The 13,712-nt window shown below is 31.9% G+C and overlaps 1 protein-coding gene across 2 annotated transcripts in view; it reads right to left on the reverse strand.

Annotated features, from left to right (window-relative positions):
- Positions 1-13,712, reverse strand: part of TASP1 (taspase 1) — a 301,213-nt gene that overhangs the window by 259,629 nt on the left and 27,872 nt on the right. For both annotated transcript variants that reach the window (XM_081289122.1, XM_081289123.1), the window contains one exon: positions 3,798-3,918. In XM_081289122.1, the coding sequence (XP_081145248.1) occupies positions 3,798-3,918 (121 nt within the window). The remainder of the gene's footprint in view (positions 1-3,797; positions 3,919-13,712) is intronic.

Consider the following 13,712-nt stretch of genomic DNA (forward strand, 5'->3'; position numbering starts at 1 on the left):
CTTCTATTCTTCCCTCCCTAACCCATTATTTTGGGTTAGTATCCACATATCAGAGACAACATTCCACCTTTGGGTTTTTGGTATTGGCTTATTTCACTTGGCATGATATTCTCCAGTTCCATCCATTTACCAGCAAATGCCATAATTTCATTCTTATTTATGGCTAAATAAGATTCCATTGTGTATATATACCGCATTTGCTTTATCCATTCCTCTGTTGAAGAACACCTAGGTTGCTTCCATAGCTTAGCTATTGTGAATTGAGCTGCTATAAACATTGATGTCCAGCCCTTTTTATTTTTTATTTTGAGACAGGATCTTACTAAGTTGCTTAGGGTCTTGTTAAATTACTGGGGCTGGCCTCAAACTTTGAATCCTCCTGCCAAGCCTCCTGAGTTACTGGGATTATAAGCATGTGCTACCACACCTAACCTATTTCCATCTTTATGTAGTGACTTTCCTATTCTTCTTTTTTTTTTTTTTAGTTTTTTTTTTAGTTGTAAATGGACACAATATCTTTGTTTTACTTCTTTTGTGTGTGTGTGTGTGTGTGTGTGTATGTGTGTGTGTGGTGCTGAGGATTAAACCCAGTGCCTCATGCCTGCGAGGCAAGTACTCAACCACTGAGCTACAACGCCAACCCTTTCCTATCTCTTCTTAATGACTCTTTATGTTAAATTTCTCTTGCTTAAATTACTGTATGATTTTTGTCTTATACTTAGACTCATACAGACAATAATCTTAAACAAAATCTTTCTTTGTTCTCAGTTTTCTCACCTGTAAAATAAGGATAAAAGTAATAACTCCAAAAAGTTACTTTGAGAATTACATAATTAAATATGTGTAGACTCCTACATAATAATGCCTAGTATATTATAGTCACACAATAAGTGATATTTTTGTTATTATTACTGTTGTTCAATAAATCACATAGGGACAGTTTTTAATCACCTTAGGAAAAAAGTGAAGTATTTAAGAGGTGAATGAAAAATAAATTATACATACTAAGAAAATATAGGTGACTGTTGCTTAGAAATCATGAGAGAAAACTTAAGAAATGCAAAATACAAAATCCATAAAGGGTAAAGTAATAATTTTGACAAATAAAATTTTCAAATTCCAATATGACAAAAAATATGCTGAACAGACCTTTCACAAGGTGAGCCATACAAGACGTATGAACAGGGCTGAGGTTATGACTCAGTGGTAGAGTGCTTGCCTCGCATATGTGGAGCAATGTGTTCGATACTCAGCACCACATAAATAAATTTAAAAAATAAAATAAAGGTATTGGGTCCATCTATAACTAAAAATTTTTAAAAAGAGGTTTAAACACTGAATTTACAGAGAAATATTAATAGCCTTTAAGCACAAGTAGTAAAATTCATAATGAATAAAATTAAAACTAATTGAAATATCTTTTCTTACATATTATAACAGTACAAAAGAGAATAAATAATAAGAACAAATGAATAACCAAATTAACCTGACATATATAAGGCACTGTGCTCAACAACTGCAGAATACTCATTCTTTTGAAGTTCACATGAAATATTTATCAAAACACACCATGAGCAGGGCCATAAAGCAAGTCTCAAAAACTTTCAAGGAATTGGAAGCATACATATTATTACCTTTGATCACGGTAGAATTAAACTAAAATCCAATAAATAAAGCTAATTAAATTGTCTTTAGGAAAGTAAATTTGATAAGTGATATGAAATAGATATTCCTTGAAAAACATACATGAGAAAAAGTAAATACAGACAATCTTATTAAATGCTAAAGATATTGACTCCCATGTTTAAAACTTCCTGCAAAGAAAATACCACTAATTTGGGATAGCTAACAAATTTTCTAAACAACTAGAAAGAAATCATTCCAATCATACACAAACCCTTTCAAAAAATAGAGAAAATGAAACCCCCAACTCATTTTATGAGGCCAGCCATAACAAACCATTACACATTCAAATACCTGATTTGACAAGGAAATTCTGAGGAAAGGATTGACCTTTCAATAAAGGACAATGAACAATTTGGAAGTCCTTGTGAAAAAAACAATAAATGTTGATCCCCATCTCACATACACAAGTTAATTTGAACTTGATTAGAAAGCTAAACATGAAAGGTAAAAATAATAAAATTACTAAAAGAAAACAAGACTATCATTATAACCACAGATAGGGAATTTTTCTTAAAATGCCAGAAGAATCAACCACAAAAGGATTAATAACCTAAACTTCATCATAATTTTAAGACCTATTCACCAAAAGATAGCATCAAGAGAGTGAAAAGGCAAAGCCAAAGGCTGGAAGGAGATATCCATAATACACATATCTGACAATAGATTTGTATCTAAATATTTAAATACTCTGACAAATCAATAAAAGTGATGATACCATACAAATATGCAAAAGATGTGGACACACACTTCAAAACAAGTTCACCTGGCCTATGTAAATGTTGTCAGTACCATGAGTCACCAGAAAAACTCAAACTAAAATAATAATATCAATGCATACATGTCAAAATGCCTGAATTTTAAAAATAACAACAATACAAAATTTGGAAGGATATAAGTAATTGAAATGCTCATACATTGTAAGAGTATGAACTGTAACAACTTGAAAACTGGCACTATCTACTAAAACAAAGAATATATGTACCTAAATTTAGCATTCTAACTCCAGGTATATATCCAAGAGAAATCAGCAAATATTTCTATCAAAACGTGTACATAAGAATATTCATTGCAACTTTATTCAGAACACTGAAAAACCACGAGAAACTGTTCAAACATTGACTAAAAGAAGAGTGGATAAAATAAGTTGTGGTATATTCATGCAATGAAATACTACTAAGCAATAGAAAAAAACTATAGTGACACAAAATGCAAATCAATCTCACAGGCATAATGCTAAGCAAAAAACAAAACCAGACGTACAGTCATTTCATTCCATTCACACCAATTTCAGGAACAGGCAAATTAGTCCATGGTGTCTAAAAGCAGAACAGGGGAGGGAAGCACAAGAAGTATGGGCTAAGAAGCATAAAGGGTCCTTCTGGGATTATAGAAATGTCCTACTTCTTAACATGAAAACATCTAATTCCTTGGTAAAGGTGTATACATTTATTCAGTTGTATGTGGTATATATACGTTTAAATATTCAAGAAGCTGCACAATTAAAACCTGTGTACTTCATATATATTTAAATGAATTACAAAACATTAAATATATCTTTTATGTAAAGGTATGGAAAAAAGTCTCCAAGACATCCTATTGAAAGAAAAAAAAGTTTTGTAATAATATATACATTTTTTAATTCACAAAATAAAACTATGTCTCTATTATATAAATACATAGATAAATGCATTGGATCTTCACTGGTTAAACTTGAGGGCAGAAGAGGATAAAAAGAAAGGATTTGGAAGATAAAACATAAACCTAATTTACATCATTTTTTATGATAAGAATATTTGTGTATTTCAAATGGAAAAATTAATAAGATTATTCTAAATCAAGTTTTAAATATCTGTAATCTCTAGAAGGGATAGAGGATGATGATCTCATTCTTTAACCAAAAACTTGGATACAGGTTGCTTTGCTGTTTTCTTTAAAATCATTCATAGCGAGATTTTATATTTTAAATTCAGTTAAAGAAGAAAAATGTTTGTTTTCAACACTATTTCAAGCAAGAATGGTAAAGAAGACTGGAATATCTTTAGAAGGTATGAAATGGTAATATGCAGAAGTTTTTCAAAAAATAGAGGTAGTATGTCATAATGCCCACATACCACTCAGTGCTCCAACTGCTCCAAAATTTAAGGATTTTCCATCCATTATGCTGGCATCACACTCAATTTCCCCTAAGAGATTTAGGTTAGATCCCATTCCTGCATTTGTAAAAGGAGAATCCTAAAAGACAAAAATTAAAATTAAAATGCCGTTAGTCTTAAAATAGAATTAATGCCAATTTTTGATAAACTTCTAAAAACTAGAAAGTGAGAAAACACTTCCTCACTTATTGTATGATGCCGGTTCTACCCTGATACCAAAACAAGAAAAATGTATGATGAGAAAACTATACATTAATATATCTTGTAAATATTGACACAAAAATCTCAAACTAAACCCAGCACAATATCAAAAAGGTATTATCCTATAAATAAGAAGAATACCAGGAAAGAAAGATTGGTTGAATAGCTGAAAATCAATATAATACCTCATATTAACAAAATAAAGGATAAAAAGCATAACCCTATTAAAAAAAAAAAAAGTACCTGACAAAACCCAAAACACTCAATGTACTAGAAATACAAAGTAGCTTCCTTAACATGATAAAGGGAACCTAAGTCCAAAGCTAACATTATGATTAATAGTGAAAGACCAACTACTTCCCCTAAAATCAGGAACAAGACAGGATGCTCAATCTCACCACTTCCATTCAACAATATCCTGAACAATCTAGTAAGATAATTAGGCAAGAAAATGAAATAAAGGATGAAGTAAAATTATCTCCATTTGAAGATAACACATTTTTTGTATATAAAAAGTCCTAAGGACTCCATAAAAATACTATTAGAACTAATAAGTTCAGCAAGATTGTAGGATCTAAAATCAATTTATACAAAATTCAAATTGACTTTTATATAGTAGCAATGAACAATCCAAAAATAAAATTAAGAATCAATTTACAACATAAAAAACTATAAAATAGTTGAGAATTAACAAAAGTAGTATAATTTTTATGCAGCATAAAAATTATAAAACATGACTCTAAAACATGTCAACAAAATTTAATACCTAAATAGAAGTACATCCAATGTACATGGAGCAGAGGATTTATTATTGCTACAATGACAATACTCTTTAAATTGATTTAATTCAACACAATTGCTTATCAAATCCTAGGTGCCATTTTTGCAGAAACTGACAAGCTAATCCTAAAATTCATATAGAAATACAAGGAACCAAGAATTGCTAAAACTATCTTGAAAAGGACAGATCTGTTTCACACTTCTAGGTTTATAACTTATAGTAATCAGTAATAGGTAGACATTTAGACAAATGCAATTGAATTGAGAATCCAGAAATAAGCCCTTCATTTACGGCTAATTCAATAAGAATGAAAAAACAACTCAATAAAAAAAAAAGGAATAGTCATTTAAATAAAGGGTTCTGGTACAACTAGTTATCTATATATAAGAAAATGAAATTGGACCTCTAACTCTGACCATACACAAAAATTAACCTAAAGTGGATCAAAAGTCAAAACTTCAGAGCTAAAACTCTAAAATTCTTAGAGGAAAACTTAAGGACAAGTGTTCATGACCTTGAATTAGGCAATAGTTTCTTAGATATGTAATCAAAAGCACAAGCAACCAAAGAAAAAACTAGATAAATGGAACTTCATCAAAATTAAAATCGTTTGTATTTCAAAGGAAGTTATAAAACTTGACAAAGTGGGAAAAAAATTACAAGTCATATATCCAATAAGTGACCTGTATTCAGAATGTATAACAAATCTTTGTCACACAAAAATAAAAAAAAAACAATATAAAAATGTACAAAGGATATCAATTAACATTTCTCCAAAGATGATATATAAATAACCAGTAAGCACATAAAAAGATGTTCAATGTCATTTGTCTTCATAAAAAGGCAAATAAAACCACAATTAAATACTACTTCATACCCAAAAGAACAACTATAATTAGACAGATAATAACACCTGGAGGCAAGGATGTAGAGAAATGACAATCCTCATATACTGCTGAGGGGAATGTAAAATGATGCAGTCAATTTGGAAAACATCTTGCAGCTCCTCCCAAAATTAAACACAGAGTTACTATTTGACCCAGCAATTGCATGTATACCCAAGAGAAATGAAAACATTTCTACCCAAAACAAATACATGGGTATTTAAAGCAATTAAATATTATAATAAACGAAACCTGAAAACAACTCAAAAAATGTTCATTAATTGATAAATGAAGAAACAAAATGTGATGTATCTATACAATGGAGTATTAATTAGCACTAAAACGTAATGATGCATGATACAATATGGAAGAACCTTACAAAGATTATGCCAAGTGATAGAAGCCAGACAAAACAACCCATGTATTAGATTATTCCATTTAAATGAAATGTTCAGAATAGACAAATTTATAATGTAGATTAATGGTGACCAGGGACTGAAGAGAAGGAAGAATGGAGAATAACTGCTAATGGGTACAATATTTCATTTGGACATGGTGAAAATAAATCAAACTAGATAGTGGTGATGGTTATAAAACTTTGAAAATTTACATTAAACAATTGAACTGTATACTAAAAGAGGGCAAATTTTGAATTTTTTAAAATATTATAAAGAAGAAAAGAATAAGGTAATATGTTGAACAGAACAAAAAGGCCTGGAATTAGAGGTCAGCAACTTATATGAAGTCTAACGAAAAACACTACTTTTTTGTTCCAATACTGTGAATAGTTCTAAAAAATATATACCAAGTCATGTCGCTCAAGACCATGTCATACTTGATCTTCAACCAGAGAAGAGTGGGAAAAAGCTAATGTAAAATATTACAATAAAAATAAATGTCTTAGAGACATTCGTTCTAAGAGTCAATCTTTAGAAAAGAAAGATAGGAAAGTTTGGATTGAACACTCCTTAGGGCACTGAACAGACATAGAGTCTGTTCCAAAATAACAAGTAATATGTTTAATATGCAAAACACTATCTCACATTCCAAAAACTTGAAGTAATCCAGAAAACTGGGTCCATTCTAAGGTGAGACCAACATAATCTACAAAACCAGGAAATTTTGGATTACCAACAAGCTTCATGAGGTCTTTAAAATAAAGCCTCCAGCAAGAATCCCATTATGTTGGGTTAGCTAGAATCTGCCCTTGTCCCTTACGTTTCCTCTTAGTAATTTTCCATCCACTGACCCCAACTCTGCTCTTTGGCTATCAATTCCCACATGCCCATGCTGAATTCAAAGTTAATCTCTGTCCCTCAGTGCAAAATTCTACAGCAATGGACCTATATCCATTATAATAAAGTTCCCCCTTAAATAAAGTCTACCTTATCATCTTCATCATCATAATCATAATCATAATCATAATCTTTTTAACAGACATTAGGGAAATGCAAATTAAAACCACCAGATATCACTCTATAAGCACTAAAATGGCTAAAGTTAAAGAAACGGACCATATTGAGTATTAGCAAGAATATGGAGCAACTTTGTTATACATTGCTAATGGGAATACAAATGCAGTTTAGCCATTTTTGTTAAAGTTAAACATGCATTTACTATAGGCTCAGCAACTCCACTCCTAAGTATTTATCCAAGAGAAATGAAAGCATATGTCTACATTAACACCTGTATTTAAATATTCATTTCAGCTTTATTCATAACATACAAAAACTGGAACAACCCAAACTCCATTAACCAGTAAATGCATAAAAAAATGGGATATTTTAAACAATTGAATACTACTGAGCAAAAAAAAATGGAACAATTTCTAATATGCCTCAAAATATGGAGGAATCTCAAAAGCATTGTCCTAAGTAAAAGAAGCCAGACATAAAAGACCACAAATTATATGATTCTATTTGAAACAAAATCTAGAAAAAAGCCGACTGACAGTGATAAAAAAGCAGACAGTGGTTGCCAAATGGTTGCTAAGGGGAGAATCACTGTAGACAAGTACAACAAAATTTCTGTGTTGATGAAAATATTAAATATTATGATTGTATTGGTGATTATATGATTATATAAATTTGTCAAAACTTATCAAATTGTATACCTAAAATTGGTAAATTGCTATAAATTATACCTTCAAGCCAGGCATGGTGGAACACACCTATAATCTCAGCAAACTCAGGAGGCCAAAGCAGGAGAATTCCAAGATTAAGGCCAGCCTGGGCAACTTAGTGAGATCAACTCAAAGTAAAATAAAAAGGGGTGGGGATGTAGGGCATGGCCTAGTATTGAGTAGGCCCTGGTTCAATCCTCAGTACTACAAGGAGAAAAAAAATTAAACTTCAATGAAGCTGATAAAAAAGTAGCATACCAATACTTGATATAAATGAATCACCCTATATAGTAACTTTCCCCTTATAAATAATAGACATAAACTTTTTTAAATAGTCATTTGTTGATTTTCTCATGTGACATTATATAGAATTAGTATGTAGCCAGCGATCCTTTTAAAATCGGTCAGACATTATTACACTGCTATTCAAACTCTATGTTGATGTTCTATGAGACTTAGAATAAAACCTGATGTCCAAATTTCTAAGGTTTACAGCGTTCCACAATCTGACTTCTCTCTCCCTCTCCCAACTTACTCCCACCTATTCTTATCCCATACTACACAGGAATCACACTGTTCTTGGTGCATTTCCTGATATTATAATTTTTGTTTTTCTAATCCTCCTCACAGGATATGAGATCCATAAACTCACGAATATGTTTTTTTAGGTATTGCATGTCAATGTCTAAAGCAATGCTTGGCACCTGGTAGACACTCAAGAAATATTTGCAGAATAATTGAATAAAAGTTAATCACAATTAGGTACAAATATAATTATTTATTATTGTGAACTAAAACCCCAAAAGTAAATGATACTAATTCTTACAGGATACTCCTACAGAGAAATGCCAGGAAAATACAAAGGAATGTTAACAATTTAATCTTCTCTTGATCAAAACAAGAGAAATGAAATAAATTCATGCCATAGCGTTTTAAGTGTCTAAAAGATGGCATTTTAAAAGCAAAATATATTTTAAGCTTACTCATAACTATTAAAGGAGACATGCTTTTAAAAAATAAGATCCCTCTGACTGACTAATCTACCAAGGAGAGGAAGGGAAGACCAAGAGGCAAGTCAGGAATTACTCTCCCACCATGACATGGAAACACTTTCCTATTAATAAAATTTGGGAACACCACGCCAAGGCAAAGATCTGTAAAGCATTACTCTTTTACTATAAACCCACAACCTGTATTACCCATTTAATGTCCTTTGCTGAAAGCATAAAACAAAATAAGAACTTTTTGCAAAGCTACAGAGTATACTGTACCTCTGGGGATCTATTATGTAACCTCTATTAACAGCTCTTACAGATGCAAACAATTTAGTTTTCAAATGTTGTACAAAAACTAGACTGGCACATTATAAAGTCATTTTATATAAAATGATTTATTTGTCCAATTTCCAATTTTCCATTAAAGAGAAGTTAGACATTAACAGGAAATTACTAATATGTTCCTGTTCATACCCTGTCACTCAAGTGTAACTTCAACAAACACATCATTAGATGAATAAAATATAGAAAAATGTATGATAACATGGCTTCTTTCTCAAAACTAAGTATGTTATCAAAATTATTTTAATTATGACCTCCACTGAAAACCAGCATCAGAAATGATGAGGAAGGGGAAAGATAGTCTTTGAAACAAACTTTATTGAATTATTTTTATATAAGAGAAACAGGCTAGGGAAGTAGTTCAGTGGTAAAATATTTGCGTAAGCATATGCATTGGCCTGAGAGGAAAAAAAAGAAAAGAAGAAGAATACTCTATTATGTTCAAGAATTATATGGTTTAAAGTTTCCCAAATTAAATTCCTTGTAGCAGTACAGATTAGGATTCATTCACTCAACAAATATTTATTGAGCACCTATGTGCAGGCAAATCTTTTCTATAATGGATCGTATACATTAAATAACTCAGGCTTTGTGAATCACACAGATAAAGCTTCAGCCACTCAACTTTGTGACTATGGGAAAAAAGCAGCCAGAGATAATACACCAATGATTGGGTATGGCTGTGTTCAACTAAAACTCTAATTTGGACACTGAAATTTAATATTGGTCTTCTTTTTTATTTTGTTTCAATTATTTTAAAAAATAAAAACCATTAGTAGTTTATGAGCCATTCAAAAATAGGCAGAAGTTCTGTTTAGGTTTCTGATCACACTTTGCCAAACCTTGATCTAAATCATGAGGATACAACAGTTAACAAAACAGGAAGGAAAAAAAAATCCTTGCCTAGATGGAGCCTCAATTCTAGCTAAGGCAACAGATAATAAAGAATTCAATACAGAGGCTGGGGATACAGCTCACTGGTCCCTAGGTTTGATCCCAGCACAAAAAAAAAAAAAAAAAAAAAAAAGACGACGACAAAGAAGAAGAAAGGAAGAAAATTAAATACAGATGTCCAGTGTACCCAAGGATAACTGGTTTTAGTACATCCCCCCACATCTAAATCCACGTGCGCTTAAGTTCCTTCTATGAAATGGTCCGTCATTTGTATATAATCTATGCACATCCTCCCATATATTTCAAATCATCTCTAGATGATCTACAATACCAAATACAATGTAATTGCTATGTAAATAGTTGTTACACTCTATTATTTAGGGAATGAAAAGAGAAAAAAATCTATACATGTTCAGTACAGATACAATTTTTTGGTGTATCTTTAATTTGCAATTGGTTGAATCTGAAGATGCAGAACTCATGGATATGAAGACTGACTGTGCCTTAGATGCCATATTAGACAGCAGAAAATATGATGATGAAACATAAAACCAGACAAAGTCAGAGGGCTAAAAAGAGAAGAAAAAGACTGCAAGTGTTTTATAATTTTTTACTTTTGTTTGTTTTGATATAACTTCAGATTTAATGAATAAATAAATAAATAAAAGTGTAATATCCAGAAAGTCTAGTATCCAGAATATATAAAGAGTTCCTATAACTTTCAACATCCAAAAATTTTTTTAAAACCCCAATTTAAAAAATAGGCAACAGATTAGAGATGAACATACATTTACTCAAAGAAGATATACAAATGGCCAACAAGCCTATAAAAATATTCAACTTCATTATCATTGGGGAAATGAAAATCAAAACCACAATGAGATACCACTTTATACCCACAAGGATGGCCTAAGGACAAAATAGAAATTAATAATAAGGATGGCAAGCATATACAGAAATTATAATCCTTGAACATTATTGCTGGGAATGTAAAATGGTTCATTCAGTTCATGTGGAAAATAATTTGGTGCTTCCACAAAGCTAAGCATAAAATTACCAGCAATTCTACCTATAGGTATATCCCCAAAAGAATTGAAAACAAGTGTTTAAACACTTGTACAAGATCACTCATTAGCAATATTGTTCAAAATAGCCAAAATGTGGAAATAACCCAAATGCTCATCAATGGATGAATGGATAAACATATACACATAAATAATGCTGAATACTCCTCAAAAAAAAAGTGCGAATGCATGTTAAAATGTGCTTCACCCTCAAAAACACTATGCTAAGTTAAGAAGGGGGGGGTCATACAAAAATGTATGATTGCATTTATATAAAATATCCAGAATAGGTAAATCCATCAAGACAAAAAGCAGAATGGGATTGCCAGGAGGTAGAGAAGAGGGCAACAGAGAGGAACTGCTTAATAGTTATGAGAATTCCTTTAAGGAAATGAGAATATTTGGAATGAGAGAGATGGTGGTTACATAACACTGAAATTTTTAAATCACTTAATTATTTTAAAATAGTTATTTTTGTGCTTTGTGATCTTTACCTCAATTTAACAAAGCAGAAACAAAAGAATACATGTTGTATTATTTCATTTATGTGAAGTTCTAGAACAGGCAATATTAACATACAGGAATAGAGGTAGGAACACTGTTCTCACCTGGGGTGACTGGAAGAGGGAACAAGGGATCTTTTACAGAGCAGAAATGTTCTGTTTCCTGATCTGGGATGCTGCTGACACAGGGCTATGTTCACTCTGAAAAACTCATGGGTCTGTCCCCTTACAAAAAAGGCGTTATATTTTTCTGTATATATGCTATGCTCAAAAACTTTCGAAAATATAATGTAAAATTTTTAAAATGCAAATTTCTTAAAGACTATTACTGCTGTGGGTCCAAAGAATTTCTGTATTAGTTCTTATGACTGCAGGTATTTATAATTAACTCAACATTTAAAAAATAATAATGAAAATTCCCATTCTCATACCCCTAAATATTCTGATTTTGGTAATGTGAGTTGAAGCTAAAGGATATTCTTTTTTTTTTTTTGCCAATAAGTTACCACAAATGATTATGATTCTGCTGGCCCAGGCTCCTCCTCTTGAGAAACTCCAAATTTAAATGAACTTCACAAGCTGTTTAATTTCACTTTCTCCACAAACCACATCTTGAGAAGGCTTGTAAAGGTATCTATTAACATCAGGACAGTGACAGGGATAAAAAGCTACAAATGAGCTATGAGAAAATATAAAAGCTAAGTGCTCTGAAACTAGGATTCACCTTTCAGTGGAAAAAAAAATTAGAAGGGTTGGAAAAACATAAGTAAAATGGGAGTCACTGGTAAATGGACATAGCAAGCTTCTGGGCAATCATCAGAGATGCCTTATCAGACTTTTTTGGTTCTAGATTTGGGGTTGTTGGGGTTTTTTGTTTGTTTTTTTTTTTTTTGGGGGGGGGTGTTTCTGGTTTTTGGTTTCTTGGTGCTGGGGATTGAACCCAGGGACACTTTACCACTGACCTATATCCGTTTTTATTTTTTATTTTTAGACAGGGTGTCACTAAGTTGCTCAGGGTCTGGCTAAGTTGTTGAGACTAGCCTCGAACTTGCAATCCTCCTGTCTCAGCCTCTTGAGTTATTGGGATTACAGGTGCGCACCACCATTATATAAATATTATATGCAACTCAATGATTTTTATTAGTATGTTTTCCATTAAGAAATAATAGACAAGTGAAGATGTAGCTCAGTGGTAGAGCATTTGCCTAATATGCACAAGGACCTGGGTTCAATCCCCAGTATCACCAAAAAAAAAGAAGAAGAAGAAGGAGGAGGGGGAGGAGGAGGAGGAGGAATAATGGAATCAAGATAAAATAAATGATGTTGGAAGTTAACTATCATTAAGGAGGTTAGCAAAAGTTTGGAGATCAATGCAACATGGTTGGACATATGTTATGTTCTTCATCATAAACACTGAAAACAGTAGTTTACTCCTGGGACTAGAAGTAAACAAAGGAACAATTTAGTAAATTAACTTGGGTCAGAAGGTATTTTGATCTGCTTTAGTATTGGTTCAACTGTTCCAATAAGAAACTTTTTGAAAAGTCTTTTAGTTTCACCAGAAATTCTATATAATATTATAATTCTATATAATAAAATGATAAAGTAACACTAATACCCAATTCCTACTTTAAAAAAAATTACATCAAAACTTATTACAGTTTTACGTTCTGGTAGAAATCCCTATTAATAACTGGGAATGTGGCTCAGTGGTAGAGTACTTGCCTAGTAAGCACAAGGCCCTAAGTTCGCTACCTCAGCCCCGGAGCAGGGAAAAAAATAGAAGTCTCTGTTACAACAATTTGCAACCTCCAGAGCATTAAACTAATGTCAGTTAAGCCATCAACTCATTTTCTTGGCCCTCACAAGATTGCAAAAGTTGGCATCTCTGTCCAAGACTTATTTTCAGTCATACCTAAACTGAAATACAGTGTTAAGTTATACTCAAAAACTCCTACACTCAAGGGCCAGCTGTCACTCAGCCCTGGCAAACTGCAGCCCTAAAAGAATGCATGCTCCATGTGGCCAGATCTTTTATTTTTTTAATCAGAAATCCATATTTTTATGTCTCTTGAATACTAAAGGAT

This window comes from Spermophilus citellus, assembly GCF_964194105.1.
Source record: "Spermophilus citellus genome assembly, chromosome: 4".
NCBI lineage: Eukaryota > Metazoa > Chordata > Mammalia > Rodentia > Sciuridae > Spermophilus > Spermophilus citellus.